This window comes from Dermacentor andersoni, chromosome 1 (assembly GCF_023375885.2).
Source record: "Dermacentor andersoni chromosome 1, qqDerAnde1_hic_scaffold, whole genome shotgun sequence".
Classification (NCBI taxonomy): Eukaryota; Metazoa; Arthropoda; class Arachnida; order Ixodida; family Ixodidae; genus Dermacentor; species Dermacentor andersoni.
Window position 1 is genome coordinate 79,011,579 of NC_092814.1, and position 21,841 is coordinate 79,033,419.

The 21,841-nt window shown below is 41.1% G+C and overlaps 1 protein-coding gene across 2 annotated transcripts in view; it reads right to left on the reverse strand.

The window, feature by feature from the left end:
- Positions 1-10,942: 10,942 nt before the first annotated feature.
- The window catches only part of LOC126544071 (uncharacterized), a 73,477-nt gene continuing 62,578 nt past the window's right edge, over positions 10,943-21,841 (reverse strand). For both annotated transcript variants that reach the window (XM_055061630.2, XM_050191278.3), the window contains exon 7: positions 10,943-16,694. In XM_055061630.2, the coding sequence (XP_054917605.2) occupies positions 15,871-16,694 (824 nt within the window). In that variant the 3' untranslated portion in view covers positions 10,943-15,870. The remainder of the gene's footprint in view (positions 16,695-21,841) is intronic.

Below are 21,841 nucleotides of genomic sequence, written 5' to 3' on the forward strand. Positions count from 1 at the left end.
GGGATGAACGAGGGAAGGAAACACGCGGTCTTCCGTCTCGCTCATGGCGCCGGGTTGGGGAGGGCGGCGTTTTACTCCGGCAGCAACTGCGCACTGCGTGGCCGCGGCGCGCCCTATCTTCAAAGCGATCTGCGTCGGGGGCTGAGTCGATGACGGCTCATACCTGGTGCTGCATTCTCGCCGATCAGTTTACCTTGAAACGAAGGTTTGCAAGTTTATACGGACGTTAAAACGACTATTTTTACTACGTGTAGTGTCCACACATTTGCTATCGCAATCGGTGGTTTGCATTTCAGGCGAAACTGACTTTTTGAGAGGTGGCCGCGGAAAAAAGATCACTCAAAAGTTTACCCCGCATAATAAACTCACACCCCAACTCTGCGCATATTTTCTGAGCAAAACAAAGTGCGTCCATTATTCGAGTAAATACGGTAGTGTATTAGCTGAAGAACACACTTGGCCACCAACTTAAAGGCCTTTGCAAGACGAGATGGGTCGAACAACACGAAAGTGTCATCCAGTTACGAGACTTACTTGGCTCTGTGGCTAAAGCCCTCGACACCATAGCGAACTAGAGAGAACTGCAAAGTGATGCAAATGCGAGGACACTCCACACCGCTGTTGACGATGGCGCGTTTATAAGGGCGATAGTTTGCCTCTTGGACCTACTGGTGCACAAGCTCCCATTGAGTCACCTCTACCAGAAGTGCATCGATGTGCACACAGCAAGGAGCATGTTGACAGACACCGTAGCTGTTCTAACTGCTCAGAGAAAAAAATGCAAAGAGGTATTTGCGTCTCTTTACGAGTGGGCCGTTGCACTGGCGGATGAGCTTGAAACAGAGCTGCAGCTCCCTCACATCATGAAGAAACACACTCACGAGTCTAAGACTCCAGCGCTCAATCTAGAGAGCTCCTACAAGATGTCGGTATAGATCCCACTACTGGATAATGTGTTGACAGACCTCAACTCAAGGTTTAACGAAGAGACTTTCGGAGTCTGCAGGCTCTTTGTCTATTGTGTCTCAGTTGTACACCATCACAACAGAAAATGAGGCAAAAGTAGTAACGGAGATTGCACAGTGGTAGGGCTCATTCTTTGGAAGGCATGCCCCGATATCTGCAAGTGTTATTGAAGCTGAACTACAGCTATGCCGGAAAAAGTGGAAGCGTGAAAGCTAAGAAGGAGCGGACATCCCTTCGACTGCTGTTGAAGCACTCTATATGTGCGACAGTGACATCTTCCCTTTGATCAAGACACTTCTATAAATACTGGCCACGCTCACTGTCAGTGTTGCCAGTGCCAAAAGGTCTTTCTCTACACTGTCATAAAAACATAGCTGCGATCACAGATGGATGAAACCCACCTGACCAACCTGGCCTTGCTGCATACACACAGAAAAATTCCTATTGCTGTGAAAAAGTTATCAATCACTTCGCCAACAAAAATCATCCACGACTGAGGTTGCAATTTGTGCTGCAATGCTAGCTTGCTATTCACCACTGCAAATGGACTTTTTAATAGAACTGCCTAAATCTACCAAGCTGACATTCTAGTTCTCTGGTCTTGAATTTTGTTTCAGTATTGTTTCTACACAGTCTAATACATGAACGGACATTTTTATATATTTGTTTGCAATAAAGCTTCATTGTTTAAGTATTTTGGCATGCCCTCTTTGATTGTCAATTTTAAGGGAGGGCATGTGTATATGTATCTTTTGGACATATCTCTATGATGGTTAACATTTTTTCGTGATCTTCATCATATACTGCTCTTTAAATTTCAGTCAAATTTGATATACAGATGAAATTGCTGCTAGAGGGTGGGGTGGTGCAGCTTTTACATGTGCGTATCGTTCCACAAGCTGCAGTTATTGACATGGATAATGACTATTTTAATTATGTTGTAGAGTTCCGGGGGATTTTCTTTTTGCTCTGCCATCATGTTGATTCTTCAGCGGTTATAGCAACTAGGTAGTACTAAAGTGGGATGAATGATCTATAAATATGTCGCTGCTACATGCTGTACTTCGAATTTGAGACTTAGAACTGATCTTGCATTTGCAACTTTTTTGCGTAAAAAATGTTGCCATGGTTTTGTTGAGTGCACTAGTATTCATTCGACAGGCATGATTTGATTAATCCTACTTTGTCACTGTATAATTCTACAAGCCGTAGCAATGTTGCCGTGCTTTTTTTAGTCTTCAGGTTTTAGACTGATATACTCCTATGTACGAGTAATTTTTTTCGTCATTATTATGCCATAGTGAATTTAGAATAATGATTATTTTATTGAAATTGCATGAACTTCATTTACTGTGCAAAAATAAAACAATCTTCATAACTGCAACACTCTATGTTGTGTTATGTAATAATTTCGCACACCACCCAGCACAATTATCGGTTTAAAATCACATCTATAAAGGCACCAAGATGAGGAAACTCTCATTCTAACAATAACATTGTGTTGTTTTTCCCATAATACATCGAGAACTAATCTTTATGATTTAGAGACTTAGCACAGTAAATTATAGAGGTATCTGAAGCATGGTCGCCCATAAAATTTTAATTCCCAGAATTCTTTACATGTGGAAAAACGATTAGCACAAATGAGTGGGATGACTTAAGAAAAATTAGCAGTAACAAAATTTTAGTGGGAGACTTGTGATATTTAACAGTAACTCCATGAAATAAGAAAGAGACTACCCCCCCCCACCGGTGACACTTCCAGTAACCACCGCCTCTCTAAAACGAGTGGCTAGATATGCCAGCGTTGTCAAGTGTAAATATTTTTTTCTGCAACCATACATGTGAAATTCCACAATAAAATATGCCTTTGTAACTCGCATAGTATTTTGCTTCATCAATTACATAATTTGCAACAAGAACTACTAAATCATTAGGTCACAGTGCTTTACCATGGCAGTTGATGCCAGCATTCAAGCACATGGCAAACTAAAGTTGTTTGTTGCATCACTATACACAACTTCTAATCACTAATTACGTCCCTGACAAATAATGCTAATTCTTGGATCATCTTGGTCATGTACCATCATTATCTATTGTGTTCAGAGGACAACATAAAATGTTTACAGTACAGTAACAATATACACAATAAAATGAACAAACTTAGGTTGCTGATTGATGGGGCTTAACATCCCAAATCCACACAAGGGCTATGACACTATGTTATGTATATAGACACAAGCACATGCATGACTGAGTTAAGACCGAACAGCAATGAAGGTGAAGAAGGCAAAACAGGTAGGTAGGCAGACCCAAGGACGATAACATGAATCACTTATCCGAAGTATTAGAGGCACTGAGTCAAGCAAGTTTTAAGATAAACATTAAGAAAAGCGAATTCCTTTGTCAGACTCTGGTATTCCTCGGCAGGGTGATCAATGAGAAAACCAATAGTACCAAAGAAGAAAGTGTGCAAAGGATTTCATGTCTTCTCAAGCCATGTGACCTGCACTCCCTTCGAGCTTTCTTATGTCTGGCGGGTTACGTTAGAACATTTATCAAGGACTATGCAACAAAAACGAGATCTCAACAGACCTGATACAAAATAAAGTTCCTTTAGTACAGATTGAGGAGTGTGAACACTGCTACGTTGACCTCGTCAAGATCATTTCCTCTGACACAGTGTTGAGATTATCGTATTTTTTCCTACCTTTCGATTTGTGCACCAATGCTTCTCATTATGGAACCGGAACCGTGCTCTATCAACATGACATACGGAAGCCCAGTGAATGGCAGCAGCAAGTAATTGGATACATTACTCTTACACATTTTCGAAGGCTGAGATGGCCTATGCCACCACTGAGAAAGAGGCACTTGCAGTTGTAATTGGATGAAGATACTTTAGGAGTTACTTCAAAGGTCGAAATTTCAAGCTTTTCACCAACAACCAAGCTCTCACTCACCTCTTTCAGGTAGCCCAACCTAAAGAAGGCTGGCTCGATAGATAAATGAGATCCAGCAGTTTAGATTTGAAGTCTCCCATCGCCCAAGACCCAAACATCAAGAGGCTAACACATTGCCTAGACTGCACGTGCCAAGAGAGGCGAACTCCAAGAGCATAAACCTGACAAGGCTCTGGGAAGATGCATAGAATTTTCAATTGAAGAACGGTCAAATACACGTACCTGAAGTGAGTGTGCCATTAATTCTCGAATTTTACCACAATAGCACAGAACCGGACAGACATGATGGTTTCTGGAGGATGTACCAAAACTCGCTCAAAGATTCACATGAAAAAACATAAAAGCAGACGTGGGCCAGTACGTCGAAACTTGCCACAAATGCCAAGTATATAAAGCAAAGTTCAAAGCCAGAGGGAATTGGATGGCCATGCCAGCACAGTTAAACATTCCCTTTGAAGTGCTACACTTCAAAAGAAGGGTGAGGGCATTAGAAAACAGCAGGCTTTTCTTGTGGCAGTAGATGAATGTATATGGTTTGCTGTTGCAAATCCTGGAAGATTCTTGAAAGATATCTATTCAAGAACGTCAAAGCTGTAATTGCTGAGAATGGACTGAAGTGACAAGCTCTGTATTTCGGCACAGCAAGGAGGCATAGAGTTCTTGCTTCCCTGTTCCATACCACCCAGAAGCTAATTCTCTCACTGAAAGGATGATATGCAACTTGGAGGCTATCCCTTTAGCTAGACTTCAAAGGTGGTTGGAAATGTTCATTCAAAGTGGCTGTTGCACACCATAATCGCTCTTATACTGATAGACTAGAATGCAGTCCATATTTTGAGACTTCTATAAAAAGCACCTGGCTGGCAGCTGATTCTTAAGAAATGGACATTGTTGACAAAGTTTCTCTTCGGGAAATGCCACTATTGACAGTACAATGGAACAAGTACCGGTGCACCATGAAAAAAAACTTTGACAAATGACATCAAAGATGCTCAATATCATACTTGGAGACATGGTTCTGACGCGAAAAGGTCTGGATGTAAAGTCCCCTTTCTCTAGCCTGTGCATTGTGCTTAAAATTTCAAAACAGCAAAGGAATTTTGAAGACAGTATACTAACCAAGATTGAGAGGAAAGACGGAAGAGGCTTCAGTAAGGAATGTTCTTCCATACTATCGCAGGAGGGATGCAGACAGAAGATTGGGAGGATGTAGAGATCCAAGTACATGCATGACTGAGCTAACACCGAATGGCAACAAAGATGAAGGCAAGACAGTCTATGAGGGCAGAGACAAGAGAGTATTTGGAGACAAGGCAGCTGAGAGAAGGAAGAAGAGATGGCAACTATGTAGTCTCAATAAAGTATTGAAGGCACACTGCTCCAATAGATCTTTACATTATATAAGATAATGAGAAAGGTAAGCACAATGAAAGAACATGTAAATGCATTTTGCTAAAAAATAGGTGCACTGTCGAATTAATTGGCACTGAATATATTAAGTCTACACTTTAAAATTCAGAATAAAAGTGGCATTCCTACATCTTTTGCATTGTTGCCATGTGTGCCAAGTAGTACAGTTGAGATTTTAGTTTTTCCGACGTAATATTTGATAAACGGTACCCATGCTTCCTATCAATTCACTCAACTAGGCGATTTCTTATTACTACCATGTGCCCAAGATGCTTGAGTATTTTCATTCACTTTTGAAAAGCACAGATAACACAGCAGATGCAGGAATCTCTGGATCTAAAGTAGGTTGCCTAGCCCCTGAGGTTAAAAGTACTGGACAAAAAAAAAAGATTGTACTCTGCTTCAAGCTGCACGTTACTCTCTGTCAAATTGGTGTTTAGCACAATATTTATTAACATGGTCTGGCATATGAAGCAGAAACTAAAAGCCAGACTACATGCTTGGCCTAACTGAGCCCTGAATTTGGTATTGTTGCACACTGAAAGCCTTTTGTCCTCACCAGCACAGGCATATGTGATGTACCGGGGACGCACAATGCACTGTGCCAAGAAGCCGACCGAGCCTAGCTGAGAGTACATATTGCTTATTCGTCTATAACAATGCATGGCAAGGAACGCAGCACAATAACTTTGCAACGACAGAAGGACATCCCATACTTGACATAGAATGTGTGTCTGTCCTAATTGACACATTTATAAAAGCTTTTTCTCACCCAGTAGGTACCAATGAACAACATACCTTGACATTACCTCATTACTTGCCCATGGATGCCATTTTTATTGCTTCTGAGGGTATTTACACCATCATTAAGAAACTTAAAAGCTCGTCACCATGTGGCATTGACAACATCGATACGAAATTCTTCAAGAACACTGTCAAATACTGCTCTACCATTCTGGCATGCATTTTTTCACAGTCCCTGCAGCATTCTAACCTTCTGGAAGACTGGCTGGTAGGGAAGATTGTTCCAGTTGACAAGCCCGCCCCTGGGGTAACACGCAATCCATCAAATTTCCACCTAATTTCACTCACATCTGTTCCATGTAAAGTTTTTAAAAAAATTTATTCACTCACCTTGTTCATTTTCTTGAGTCGAACCAGTTTTTTACACCCTCACAACATGGCTTCCGCAAGAATTTTCCTTGCGAAATGCAGCTTCTGGTCTTTACTTATGACCTGCAACATTTGCTTGATTCTGGATTTTCATTAGATTGTATTTTTTTAGATTACTCTGAAGCATTTAACAAGCTTAGTCATCATTTACTACTTTTTAAGCTTGGCCAATTAAATCTACATGCTAATGTGCTTAACTGGATTCGAGCTTTCCTTTCTAACTGCACTCAGTTTGTTTCTGCCAATACTGTTGATTCCCCAGTCTATTGGGTGTTCCTCAGGGGTCTGTATTGGGACCCTTACATTTCCTAATTTTTATGAATGACCTACCAAATATCATTTCATCAAAGGTTTGCCTATTCGCGGATGACTGTGCAATTTACCAGAAGATAGGTAACCAAGACGATGCTGCCTTACTTCAGACCGATTTAAATTGCATACTTGCCTGGTGTCAAACGTGGAACATGGAATTAAACATTTCAAAATGCAAATCAGTGCGTGTGTCTCACACCTCATTAGCATGTCCACACTATTATCTAACTGATATGTCTCTTGAGTCTGCTTCATCTTACAAATATCTGTGTTCATATCTGTAGTAACCTATCTATCATGGAAGCATCATGTAAGGTACATAATCGCCAAAGCTAACAGTTCACTTCGGTACTTTCGAATAAATTTTTATATGGCACCCCCATCACTTAAAAAGATTCTCTACATCACTTGCATCCGTCTGTCACTTGAATATGCACCATCTACTGGGATCCCGGTGGTACTACACTGCTAAATTAACTTGAAAGAGTGCAGAATCGTTCCATTCACTTCATCTTATCCAATTATGGCCGCACAGCTAGTGTTACCATGAAGAAGTTGCTGCTTAACCTTCCAGGACTTACCACGCAGCGCAAGATAGCCCAGTTCACTGTTTTACATAAAATTTACTATTAACAACCATCTTCGTGAACAGTTCATTAAAACCCCTCCTTTCGTACCAGCTAGAATTGACCACCTCCAAAAAGTTGATGCTCCTCGTTGCAGAACTGTGACTTATTAACATGCATTTTTACCTCAAACCACCTCCGAATGGAATCAGCTACTGCGATTACTAACATGGTTAACATTGCTTAATTATTTGTGTTCAATTTGTTCTTGTTTTAGCCTGTTTGTTTTTTACTTTTAAATCTTGAAATTGCTGTTTTATCTTAGTTGCAACTGTACATTTTTTGTAATAATTTGTCGAATGTTCATGCTCCTTATTCTTAATGTATTAAGTTTTTTTTTCCAATTTTGGTCTGTAATATGCCCCTCCCCTCTCTAATGTGCAAACCCCAAGGGTGAAATAAATAAATGCCAGCATGTCTGATGACAAAAAAGGACAAAGTACAGAGACAACCAAGACGATTAACCAGATGCTCGAATTTTTGCCCAATGCATTCCTGGCCCTGTACATAATTACTGTACACAGACTTGAGACCTTGTCTCCTTTTCTCAGCATATGTCTCTGGCACCAAGAGATGAGAAGATGAGCGAGCACTACAGAAAGCAGATTGACTGCCTGCACATAGGTGCGGCACAGAAACCAACGGAATCCTGATTGCACTGGCCAATGGCCTTGGAAGGTGCTGCACCTTCACTCATGACACTTGCATCAGAGAGTAGCCACAGACATAGCACTAAAACGAACTAATTAAACTTATCAGTAACTCCTGCAAATAGTTGAAATAGCACCAACCACAAAGAAGGAGCTGGTGTGAAGAGCTAGTGCCAGTAATTTTCTTAAAGAAAATGTAACAGAACTGGGATTTTCTTTCCTGTTTAAATGCAACATAAACTCTTTGTTATCTGTGGTTGACCACTATACTCATGGACAACTTCCTATGGCAATGAAGAGATAGTTATGGAGACAAAGTGTGCACAAGCGAGAGCACTTCTGAAAAAAGTCCTACACTTTCATCTACATTAGTTTAAGCTGGGGAAGAGAAAACCTTATTGACGGCAGTAAAATATGACAAAATACACTACTCAGTGTTTAAAGTTGACATATTTTGTGGATCTTTCCTTCCTCATTCAGGGCAAATGCGAAACCATCGCACGTGGAAGCTGCATTGATTCAGCGTCTATTCCGAGAAATCAAGAGCACTGAAAAACGCTACCAGACTACGAGGCACAGCAACACATGTACGGAAGCACTACCCCTGTAGCTTTCCCTTCACTGCCACAGAAAGTTGTCTGCAAATATAGTACTGATCAAGTTACAAAACAGTGTATATCAGACTGCGAGCTAGCCAGTGTTGGTGCCAATGCTGTTGTATGTTTGCAGCTTTCCCTGGTGTACAAAGCTCTATTCTTAGTAAAAATGACATTTTGGACTTTCTGGATCACAATCACTCTCGACTGGCAGTGCTTTAATGTTTTTGCAGTACAGTCCATAGCATATGCACTGCTTACTCCTGAAGACTTGCACTTCATAAACAGGCTCTCCCCTCATTTGGCCACCAGATGTGCTGCACGAGTAGACGGGGATGTTCACCCTTTCAAGCACCCTCCGTTCACCCGTAGCCAATGCCTTTTTTTTTTTTACATATGCACATGCTAGCAATGATGAACTTTTTTATGTAAAAGGTTACCTTAAGGCATAGTAGAAAGGAATTATATGAATGGGTGCAACTCCGCATGCAGCAACTTCAGCGAGGTTGTACACGCATCCCAAAAATTTACTGCAACATAGGTTTCACTTCGTTTTCACTTAATTTTGACTTTTCACATTGAGAATAAGAGTTAAAATATAAAGTATGAAGAAAACTTGGAAGTACTCATGCTTCTGTTTTGACGGGTCAACAATGTTCTATACTTACTAAACACTGAATTGTAATCTGAACTATCCAAAGCCTCAAGTGGTCATTCACAATGTTCTGGGTACATACACTGTGGATGCCCCATGGAGGATAGTTGTTCTTGGACAATATCGTAAACAGTAATCTCCACGCCACTACACCTTCTTTACATGACATTCTGTAGAAATGTGCATGTTCTAGAGGGCTACATTTACAGTTACATTTTCAAGCAGCATCCTTTAGTGTTCTCTGCTGTTATGAATCAAAGGAAAAGGATCATGGGTGCACATTGTGTCCATGGTCACCTGGCTACATTTTAATGTATATTTGGCCATATTGGCTCAGATGGAAGCCCTGATGCAAGCCAAATATTGCGTTCATTGATGCTACAGACAGTTCGTATAGATCAGATATCAATACACTGCTTTGACACCTTATGCATCACCAAGGAAACGAAATATGTCCTCAACAAAAAATGTTTCCGAAGACGTTCCTTCTCTGTCAGCACTGTGGAATGCCTTTGATAAGCTCATCAACCAGCAGCAATTTTCACTGCCACAAGCACAGGCTGAAAAATGTGTGCATGATGAAATTTTCGGCCAAAAAGAAAATCCAAGCTAGTGGTGGTGCAAGCATGTGTTAAATGTTGACTGGGCTTGCAAAATGATATCTGGCGATACAAGACACTAGCATGTCCAATGAGCAGCTCTTTTTGGTGTCTGAAGAAATTATTACCTACAGGAGTATGTCGATGCTCCCCAAACATGTCGACCAGCTATCCTTCCTTCATGACAACATTAAATAACTGCAGTTATGACATTGTCAAGCAAGAGTTGTACTAGAGAATTTTGTTCACCACAAAGCATAATTTTTCTGTATGTTATTCGCTGTGCAACAACTTTTTTTTTATCGTATCCGTGGCTGGTGAAAAAAATTGCATTTTTGCGAAACCAATAGTACTTGTATTTAAAAAAATATTCCATTCGCACTTGGTTTTCATTACTTGAATCCCATTTGAAATTGAAAATTTGATATTTGCACACATTTAAAATAACAAAGGTGGTTGGTTGACATGCCTCCTTCAACGTGCAATTGCTGCAGTATTTTTAGCTTGTAAGTGCAGCTGTGCTCAGTGCTTTGACAACTATACCGCTTTAACACAACCAAAGCACTGCTTTCGAAAAATAGGGCTCAACAGGCTGTGGAACGACTATTTGACAGAGTAGAGATGTTAAAGAAATTTAACACAGAATTGCCAGAATTTGTGACATTGAGGCTATTGCTACTCATGTCTTTGCAATTCGAACAAAATGTCAGTTTTTTTTTTTTTTATAACTAAAGATTTGGTAGAGGACAAAAAGCCCAAATTTTGTCCCCTGATCACCTAAAGTTGAGCAGTAACTAAACTTGTAGGTGTGAGGAACTGCCCTACCTGAGAACAAATTTTAATGCAACGTTGAGCAAGTGCAGCTGTACTTGCAGAGATGCCCACACATCCCTGGCTGTTCTGAAAAGTGAGAAATGTTTGAGTGCACAAAAGTGACATATATAATTAGCCAGATACAAGGGATCCGGAGCACGGCCTAAGAACAGCTCTGATAAAAAAACAAAACCAAGCATTTTTTTTTTATTTAACTCCTTCTTAAATGTGTGAAACAGCTTTGGAGAGAGAAAAGAATGGTATGATGCATCATACACAACCACAAATCCAATGCCGAGTAAAATGAGGACAGTGCAGCAAAATGAAAACCAATCAAGGCAGACAGCACAAAAAACTTTACAGATCTTGCAACAACCAAGTACACACGTGCATTATGCTGATGAGAGTAAACAACAAATAATATTGCAAGAAATGAGACTTTCTACACACTATGGACGCTACATAACTTTTTCACATACAGGTATGATTGTTGCATGCACATTTTGAAGCAATAATCAAAACACCACAATAAGAGTTACTGTGGCTAATTTCTTGGAAGATGGATGCCACATGGTTCTGGTTTTTAGGTATCCAGGTGTCACAGCAATTTGTCCAACGTATACATAGATTTATGTACATGTGTATGGTATTTGCTTGAGCAAAGGCTGCAAACCAGGGTGTGCAATAAATTCAGGCACAGCCAGGTCAAGAAATAGTTCATATTATGCATGAAAAACAGCACCACCAAATGAGACCACTATACATTGAGCCCAAAACTGCTACTCTCCAATCAAACTGACTACCACTGAATTAGCAATATGCCTGTAACAATGCAGAGCTGCCATATTTTGCACAAAATGTATGCTTGTAGCCAAAGCGCAACTGCACAATGAAAGAAGCCTTTAAACCAAATTTTCTTTGGTCAAATGAATGGTGCACTTAGTGCATGTCACTTCTGTTTAGTTTAAGTGCCAAAACATCCTCACAGCTCAACGTTTTATGTGGACATCATCCAAGTTCGTGAAAATTTGTGACTGCCAGTCTAGCAGTTTAGATGATCACAGCAAAATGAGAAGGCAGGGAAGTGTACTTGACACAGTCACAAGACAAACTTTAATTAGAAAGTTCTGCTGTTTCAGACCTGCAAACAGCATAAATCCTGCTTTCTGAAGGTCAATAAAACTAAATTGTTATGTCTTAGGAAATTACATGGCAATATCAAACGATCCATTATATTAGACAAGTGAGCTTAAATAAATATAAGCTACACAATAAATGTGGTACAATATGCTGCTTCAAAAGAGCTATAGCCCACCGGTCACTTTAACTTGTGAGACAATGAACTGAGTCAATGTGAGGTCAAAGAAAAAAAAAGAAGAGGGCTCACAAAGTCAATTCATACATGTTCATATGCCACAGAGTTTTCAACATTTTCAAACAGTATGTCCTACTCAATAAATGAAGTTACAATCAGATAAAGGACACAGCACTGGCGTCACACAACTGTATCACGAGATGCACAAGGAAAACAGCAGTACTTCATTATATTATTATTTCTTTAGTCATGAATGATTTTACAAATCTTCTATGTCCAACTTACAACAAGAATTTTTATGAATTCTCATTGCATCATGGCTGCTCTGTATCCAGTATGCTTGCAACCCTTAATACCATACCTACACTTCTTGGTTCACGAATTCAACATACTAAAATGATATCCTTTGCTTAAAATTTGAGCAAAAAGCAGAAAATTGAAATACCATTTTACAGTTTTCCCTATGCAACATAAATCAGGTTACATCTTCAGCCTCTCACAAATTTTGTTGGCCCTTCCGCTGCTCAGAAGCAATGACCAATCCCTCTTTATATCATAACAACACAACATGTACTGGTGCCACCTTATTCAGACGTTTTCCCAACTGCACAGCAGCCCATACAAGTCTCATTTAAAAACACACCCACAACACACGTGCAGACAAGTGCACACACACACACGTCTTTAGCATAATAGCATGCTTAACAGTTTGGCAATGAAATTACATTAAACATATCTTTGCGGAATGGTGACATGGAGTTTACAGCATGGGGCTGCAGCTTATAACCACGGCCACTGTGTCCATGCCATGTAAAGCATACCCCAGAACATATTTAAGTAGAGCAAAAAACAGTCTTGTATGGCACAGCTAATGCATGAATGGTTTTCCTGCTGCACTAGGGAAGCATACAAGTTTGCTCCCATGATGGCCAGGGTTTACAACAGAGTACTTGAAAGCCCCATGGTTTGCCCCAACAAAGCTATATAAAAAAAAACAGCCAGTTCCAATACAGTACCAAGGAAGCTCGTAAAAACAGCACAGCAGCCTAAGGCTAAGCAATCTGGTCGTCGAACTAACAGGAAAGAGAACTCCAATTCACACATACAAGAAAAATGATGATAAAAAGCATGGTGAAAGCTAAAACTTCAATGACGAAAGAGCAAGGCGTAAGAACTTGAATCTTATAGATTTAAAGTGTTTTCTGTAAATGAACACTCAGCAAAATTTCAATTAGTAACTTGAACAACAAAAGAATGGCCCAATTTCTGTCCCAGCAAATTTTGTTAAAAAAAAAGATGTTCAGCAAGAGTCCAGGAAAGTCCCATATAGAGCAGACACCGAGTGCTCACATATGTATGTGCCAAAGCCAAATAGTCACTGATAAGGTATTCTAACTGTGAATGACACACACATTGAGTGCAACTAAAAGAAAGAGTTCACTTTCTCCACAACGTTATTCCTTTGAGGTTAAAGTTAAAGTGCTCATTACTTTAATTCAAAATCAAGATATCGCAGGACCGGCATTTAGAGAACCTATGTCATACACAAAGTCTAAAGAAATAAAAATACACTCACTACATAGTATGTAAAGCGCTTTTGAGCTGCATTAAAAAAATATTTTGGTCCAAATTTTCTAGGACAAGTATTTCAACTCTAGAACCTACATAGCTTTAATGTACCCTGGACTTTGTATGCCCTCCAGGCATTACGTAATCACGCACCATGAAGATGGACATATGAAAACTGACACCATGGTATTCAAACAACTCAGAGTGAACAGTAGAAACTCTTAGCATTAAAACACAAATGTTTTCATTATGAAACTTAATATATAGATAACTCTGTAGGATGAGTAAACATTAAGCAACAGCTGAATTACTGTATCACAAATGTGAGGTAGGATGCCCAGCACAGTGTAATTCATCAATATGGGGTTTATTTCAATCATCCAGAATCACAGAATGCACAAAAACACTGTACTAATAAACTAAACTGTCCATCCTAACTCACCAATATGCACCTCTTCTACCATGCAAACCAACAAAACTTGTAGCACCACAAGGCCGCATGGTATACAATGGTGAAATATACTGCCACATTTCAATTCAATTCAGTTTTATTTGACAACGTTACCAAGCCACTTGGAATTTCATGACTGTATAAGTCTGAAAAGTTTGATTGATGACAAAACGTTCTATCGAGAAGATTTCCCAGCAATAAAATGGAATGTCACCAATGGGCTATCCTTGGTAGATGAATCAGTGAAAAAACAGTGTGAAATAAACATAAACAAGGGAAGAACACAGGACAAACACTGTACTGTGTTCCAAATTTAAATTAAATTATGGGGTTTTACGTGCCAAAACCACTTTCTGATTACGAGGCGTGCCGTAGTGGAGGACTCCGGAAATTTAGACCACCTGGGGTTCTTTAACGTGCACCTAAATCTAAGTACATGAATGTTTTCGCATTTCGTCCCCATCGAAATGTGGCCGCCGTGGCCGGGATTCGATCCCGCGACCTCGTGCTCAGAAGCCCAACACCATAGCCACTGAGCAACCACGGCGGGTTGTGTTCCAAATTTAAACACGAACAAGGGAGGAACACAGAACACAGCACTTGTCCTGTGTTTTGTCCATATTTATTTCACGCCATTTTTTTTTCAATGATGGATTCGTACCAACTAGCTCGCATTCATACCCATTTTTTGGTAGATGAAGTTTTGAAGATATTCAATGCCAGAAAAAGGCAGCTTATTATGACAAATGGCTTTAAATATCAATTAGAAACAGTGTAATGCACATATTTGTGTGTATATACATATATGCCCTGTCTGTACATATAGATAGCAAGAATAAATTGCACTCTCACCCACCTTCTTTCCAGCTCAATTATAACAATTTGTACATGAGCATGGTGTTCGAGAATGTTTCGTGTTTGGATAATCCTCAGTAATTGGTACAATGGCAGTTTGTGTACAGCTGAGAAAACATATGACATATCACCGTTTTTGTGTCTATAAATCTATGAATGAGAGCAACATCTGGAAATAACAACCTAGTATTTTCTCTACCACAGCACGTTTCTTGTAAGAGAAATTGCACACAACCTTACGGTAACCTTGCCTATAAAGAAGTGCTAATAAAAACAAATTTATGTCACATATGACTTCAAATGTAAATAACAAGAAAGTAAATGCTACATCTCTGCAACTAGAATTGTCCTCAAAGAATATGTACTGATAAAGGTAACTTGGGCACTGCACGCTCAACAGTGGAGTCCAAAACATCAAGCGAAGCTGGCTTGGCAATATTAATCCGTACAAGATGTTATATGTTAAAAAATGAAATTCTCACAGGAAATATTTAAGTGCTACATGAACACATATGGTCTGCAATTACTCTGCAAATAAAGCCCATGTTTACCTTACAGTTCATGGCTTCAAGGACACAATGAGCACAGCCTAAAGAGTCACCTTTGAACTATGGCTATAGTTCAAAGCACCATGCATTATTGTGGGGTAACCACACACTTGTCCGGGAAACATGGTCAGCACACATACTGCTTGAAGACCCCACAATAGGGCTGCAAGATAACTTTGTAAGTCACATTTAACCAAGTTACTTTCATCAGGACAATATTTTGTCTTCACAATCTTAGTGTGACAAATATAAACTCACTGGGTGCTTCGCACAGGTACCTAGGGTCAGGACAATATAGATAACAGTGGATCCTGTTATCACGCTAGAAACAACAACAACAACCGAAAGACATCCGAAAAAAGGCCTTGGCTAGCTGTGCTGTTTTTTTGAGTGAAGATAACACTGGTAGCCATGCCTAAACCCCAAGCCACACCGGGAGCATCGGTGTCGTTCTCTTAAGTGGCACCAGTACATGTGGACCAGGTAACTACTGTGACACCTGAACGCCTTCTTGCGCCGCAATCCACCTTCCAATTTACAGTGGTGACATGACAGGCTCAGCGAGGACTTTCCTAAAGGTAGACGTGATGGTGCACGAAGTTTTCTTCGACGTCGTGGAGCTGCTGAGCCTAGCTGAGACTTTCCACAGCCATCAGAGCAACAGACAACTACTTTTCGAGGTTTGGGTTGTTTCCTAGACTGTTTCAATCGCTGAACCTGCAGCACAGGTGCTGCTAACACCCGGACAGCAGTGTCTGCTTCGGCCACCAGTCCAAAATGCCGCAACAACATCACTGCACAGTCAGCACAGCGGACCTTGAGCGCCAGGTTGTGGTGACTTTCTGCTGCATGCCGCGTCAGCACCTTGGCACTACTGCATGGCATCCCACAGTGTGGGCACCGTGCCACTGCATCGTCATCAGCATGCTCTGTGGAAACGTGCTTACGCAGCACATCCTCGAAAGGGGTGCTGTACTGACAGCATGCATCCATGGCTCGGCAGCGAAGTGTCTGACCCGAGTGGAGGCGCATGTGTGCAATCATTGTGTCCTGAGTGAAGGAGCAGAAGCCACACACAACGCAGCGGTAAGGGAACACTGTGGCCAGGCTGTTGGGGTCGTCCCTGCAGCCACCCTCCCGGCCACGAGCAGGCCCCGGGGACACGCAGTCTGCTAGCCCTCGCTGCTCAGTTGCTGCACTCCATGTAAAGAGAGACAGGATGAGCGGGTCACGCTTAAAAGGGGCTCACCCAAGGAAGCCATTCTCCTGCACCCTGCAATGCACCCCTAGAAGAGGCGTCAGTGCACGATGTGCACATGCGCTGTAACACCACTAGTTAAATCCATTCACAGGAAAACAGTAGGCCCTTTTTATGTGCTTGAATAGTTCATCTGCAATTAGGATAACAAAACTTTGTATGGTGCATCAGAGATTTGGATGCCCTTTTTTATAAGGATGGCAACTCTTTCTCCCTGCCATGATGCATTGCACAGTTTCCTCTTTATCCTGGCTAGTAAAGCGGCTACTAAACAATAAATGAACCCAAACAATCAGATGCACCTAAAGAACCATTCTGCAGACTTTATGCTGTTTGCAGAATACAGTGAAAATTTGATTCTTAATTTTGCAAGTATACTATAGTATTTAATTGTTAATTCTCAAAGCTACTGCAGGTGTGACCAGACCTGTGTTTACCCCACCTACTGTCATTGATCCAGTGGAATGAAGACATTGACAGTGCTCCAATTTGAAGCACGTGTGTAACAGCAGCACCACTACAGGATTCAGCAACAAATCTTATCACTTACAAAGAAGCTGTAAAAATTTGGAGGACGCTTAAGCTTCGCCTTTAAGAGTGGAACACGACAGCATTCAAAAATCCCTGACTGCTTCTCAGGCTTCCCGGCAACTGCAGCGTATGTAATTGTAATGTTTACCGGGAAACGCTCGCAGCGAACGCTATGCACAAAGGCGGGCTTTTTGGTAGAAATGCGGCCTCTTCCATGAGCCGCGATGCGGCGGAGGCGAGCGCCATCTGGAAGTGCTTAAAGGAAGCGGGCGCGCCGCTCCGTGGACTCCCAAGATATTTATGCGCCAGCATGCACAAATGGCGGATGTCGTCTCCAGTTTATGCATTGTAGAAACGCTGGAAAAGGGGTTTGTTTGAGTTTTCGCATAACAGAATTACGTTTTCTCATATATTCAAATTACAATGCAAGAGCAGTCATGTCTGTAGGTTCTGAACAAGTCCTAGTTTACGATTTTTTCACGTATTTTAGCTTGAGAAATTCAATTAGTTCAGTCAATTCGTTGCATCACATGGGAGGCCTGGGTATGCGTGGTTCGAAAATCTTTTTGCGGAAACGATGTCCGATGCCAGACGCCGACGCCAGATTTTCTGCGACACGGGCTCCTTAATGCTAACGCATTAAACCTTTTGACAAGGGCCATATACCACATCATAGATCCAATCGGCCACTGCCAGCAATGGTTGTCTGGTCTTTTTATGGTAGAGAAATGATAGGGTAATCGTGTAATGTTAAGGTAATTTTCAAAAGCCCATTCTTGAAAAGTTTACATTCATTGCATTCTACCAGTACACATGGTGCAGAGACTGAGGTTAACAAGTAAGCTTCAGAAGAAGGATCACGCAAGGAACAATTAAATGAAAAATTATAGGCATAATGTAAAGAGACCATACAAATGCGATGCAGATTAGAGAATGGGAATAGCCAATATCCTAGACAAGATTAAGGGGAAAAACGAAGTTGGGCAGGCCATGTAATATGCAAGGCAGATACTACGTAGTCTACCAGAGTTACAGAATGGGTGCCAAGGGAAACGAAGAACAGTTTAGGATGGCAGAGAATGAAGTGCTGTGGTGAAATGAGTAAATTTGTGGGCATAGCATGCTGTCAGCTGGTTCAAGATGGGCATCTGAAGATCGCTTGGAGAGGCCTTTGTCCTGCAGCGGACATAAAGTAGGGTGAAGATGACAATGACAGCTATTATTTAAATATTTAATTGGTCTCAAAGGCCAACGATGTTGGTGCTGTGAGCACCAGTTATGTGATGACACAATGGCAGCAATGGAGGTGATGCGACAATTTTCGAGCAGGCGGAAAACTAAGTGTGTACCTTCAATATGAAAAATTATTGTGTCATTAAGTAAGAATGCTAAAAAAGGCCTCAGGTTTGCCATTAAATGCACACTGCATTTAGAGAGGGCAACTATTGAAACAACCTGAGGCAACCCTGATTACCATCAGGGTTGCCTCTCTTTGCATTCCTCAGACAGAAAACTATTCCAGTGCAATTAAATATACATAACACAGCCAAATGTATCCCAATTATTGCTTTGAACTATCTTACAAGGCTTAAGCAAAAATTTTTTGTGAGTTCAATAACTGGTGAACATCAACCACCAGCCCCATTACCTTTTCCTCAGAAGTGCTTGGCCTTATTCAATGCACCCTTCAATAATATAAGAGAGATCATTAATGAAGAATTTATTTTTTACAAACTAAATTACCATATTTACAAGTTTGTAAGTCGACTCAAATGTAATTCGACCCCCCCATTTCGCGTGACAGAGTGGTAAAAAAAAAGCATACCCGAGGGCGCATTCCGTAATGAAAATTTATTGGTAGCTGGCATGGTCACTAGACTACTCGTCTTCACTTGTGCCATCATGCTCACTAGTGCTGCCATCATCATCGCTGCTACGGTCCCACAGCGTGTCGTCGTGCAGCAAAATTCCAGATTTGGCATACTACTGCACCAAGACATTGTGGAACAGCAGCCCACGCCGAATGCACCTAACCACACACAGCCATCAGGGAGGCTCTTTTGACAGGTCCGGTTGGCGTAAGTTTGCGGTCTTCTGTCGCCAGCCACTCGTTGTACTCATGGTGAAGCAGGTCCTCAAAAGGCGAAGATCTGGGCTTGTTTCATGACCATGTCGCATTTCACTGGCAGGAACCGATCACGCATTTCAGCTACGTACGCCGCAAGCTTGGCCTACAGCTCCTGAAAGCGTCCAGACTTCGGCCCATGGGAAATTCTTCACTTGCCATCACAGGTAAAAATTTGGCTTCACTGCAGTCACCAATCTTGCACCACCCATTCAGAAACATCGAACTTGCGGCCCGCTGCGCAGTGATTTGTTTCTTCGGCGTAAAGGATGGTAGCCCTCTTGAACGCTGCTGTGAACGAGCGCCAAACGTTTAGTGGGCCTGGAGCACTCATGACGACTGAGGAAGCACGGAAGTAGCACGTAACCAGCAGTCAAGTCGAACGCGTGAAACTAAGAGCTACAGGGAAAGAGGAACACGCGAATGGTGTCTGCTCTTCCATGAACTATCTATACTCCCCGCCAGCGCCGCTGTTCTGAGGGTGCCACCGCGAATGGAACAGCGGCCCTTCTATCAGCTATCGACACCCCCCCATGAGTATTGTGTGCACTGTAAAACTATAGTAAAACTCTCAAAAATGTTGGAAAACCCTTCCGAAAAGCGAACAAACACGCGGGATAGCGAAAAGCTGTGGGTAGAGCCATAGAGCAAACATAAAATTGTAACTACCTTGTAGCTCTCCTGATATTTCGTTAGTCACGCTTTCTTGGCGATGCCATGTTTTGGTTTCGATTGTAAGTCGACCCCCCCACTTTAGGTATTCAATAATAAAAAATTTTAAAAAATAGGTCTACTTACAATCATGTAAATATGGTACTGTATGCACTACAAGGTTCAGCAAAAGTTCCTCCACTCTCCGGAAATCAGTTGTAAAAAAGCCAAATGAGGAAAACCGAAGAAATTTCTGAATGTTCCATCCCAAGAATTGTGAAAGAGAAGCTGCACTAGTACAAGGTTCAGAAACCTCAAAACTTTTTCGACTTACACAGCACATGAAAGAGACCAAGGCTCTAAGATACAAGGACCTGCTCAAAACACTTCAGCAGCATGGCATGCCATTGTAGCACCGATTCAAAGACGAAGTAGTGTTCAATATCAAGCAGTTTTTTAACCACCAAACGATAGGGTATTGACAGGAAGCCTCAAAAGAAGCCAACATTAGTGGAAGGATCATCTCAATCAGTGTTGGTTTTTGGGGCAATCGCTTCTGATGGAAAGATGCTACTGTTTTTTTGTTTTGTTTTTTTAATGGGGAACCAAAGTGAACAGTCTAAGTTAATAGTAGTCTAACAAAGTGGATGTCATATGTGATATAATAATGAATGTAGATGTCCTGAAGAAAGAACTTCTGCCTTAGGCCGAATCACACCTCAGAAACTATCAGTGTATGTATCAGCAGGATTCCACTCTGGCTCACAAGGTGAAGGTGGTTCAGCAATGGTGCACAAAAAACTTCTCTGGTTTCATTTTCACTTCAGAATGGCCATCAAACAGCCCAGATCTAAACCCGCTTGACTATTTACTGTGGTCTGTGTTAAAAAACACCGTCTACTCTGCTGCTCACTGCAATTTGGCTGCTCTTCATCAGGCATTAGAAAAAGCATGGAGTGAATTAGACATAGACCACATTCATGCCATTACCAGTGCATTTCAAAAGCGACTCAAAACTAGCATTCGCACAAATTGTGGACTTTTCAAAAAGTAGATTTGGTTTTGTGTATGCAAGACATCACACATAAATTCACATAAAAGTGATTTTGCTACAGTGCACAGTTGCAGTGTATAGCAAACATATTTATGGGCTTCTATTTTAGTGGTAAAACTTTTTCTGCACCTTGTAGAGTCCAAATAATGGGGTGTGGGAACTGGGAAAAGGCTGAACTTACACATGGTCTGGCCACACAACAAGAAATTCAGAGTTGTTTGCACTAGTGTACAAGCAAAGCACTGTCCTTCGCCTTTGTTGCAGGTGACATTCGTAAGCCACTCTTAATCATTACTTTTCCATAACCCACCCACTGTGTATTCACAGGTCCCTTTGATAATGCTAGGTCTCACTATAATGTGCTTTTCTTTATGTGTATGCTGTATATGTCCTAGTCTCATTCCTTGATTGCTGTTACATCTCAATTTTCATAATTTTTCTAGGCTGCAAGCTTGCTTTCCACAGACATCCATTGCTCATACTGTTTGTATGGCTCCTTGATAATTTTAACCATGTTGCACTTTAGAGGATGGCTCAATGATATTATTTAGGTTACGCTTCCCACCATATCTGCTCTCAATGTCAGCTTTTCTGTGGATAAAGGACACAACAGACTGAATTTTCCCATTCATGAATGAGTAAAACTTGAATGCTTCAATTTGAGGCACAATATGCATAGCCAAAAATCATGGGGCAATTAATATTAGCCACAATAGAGTGC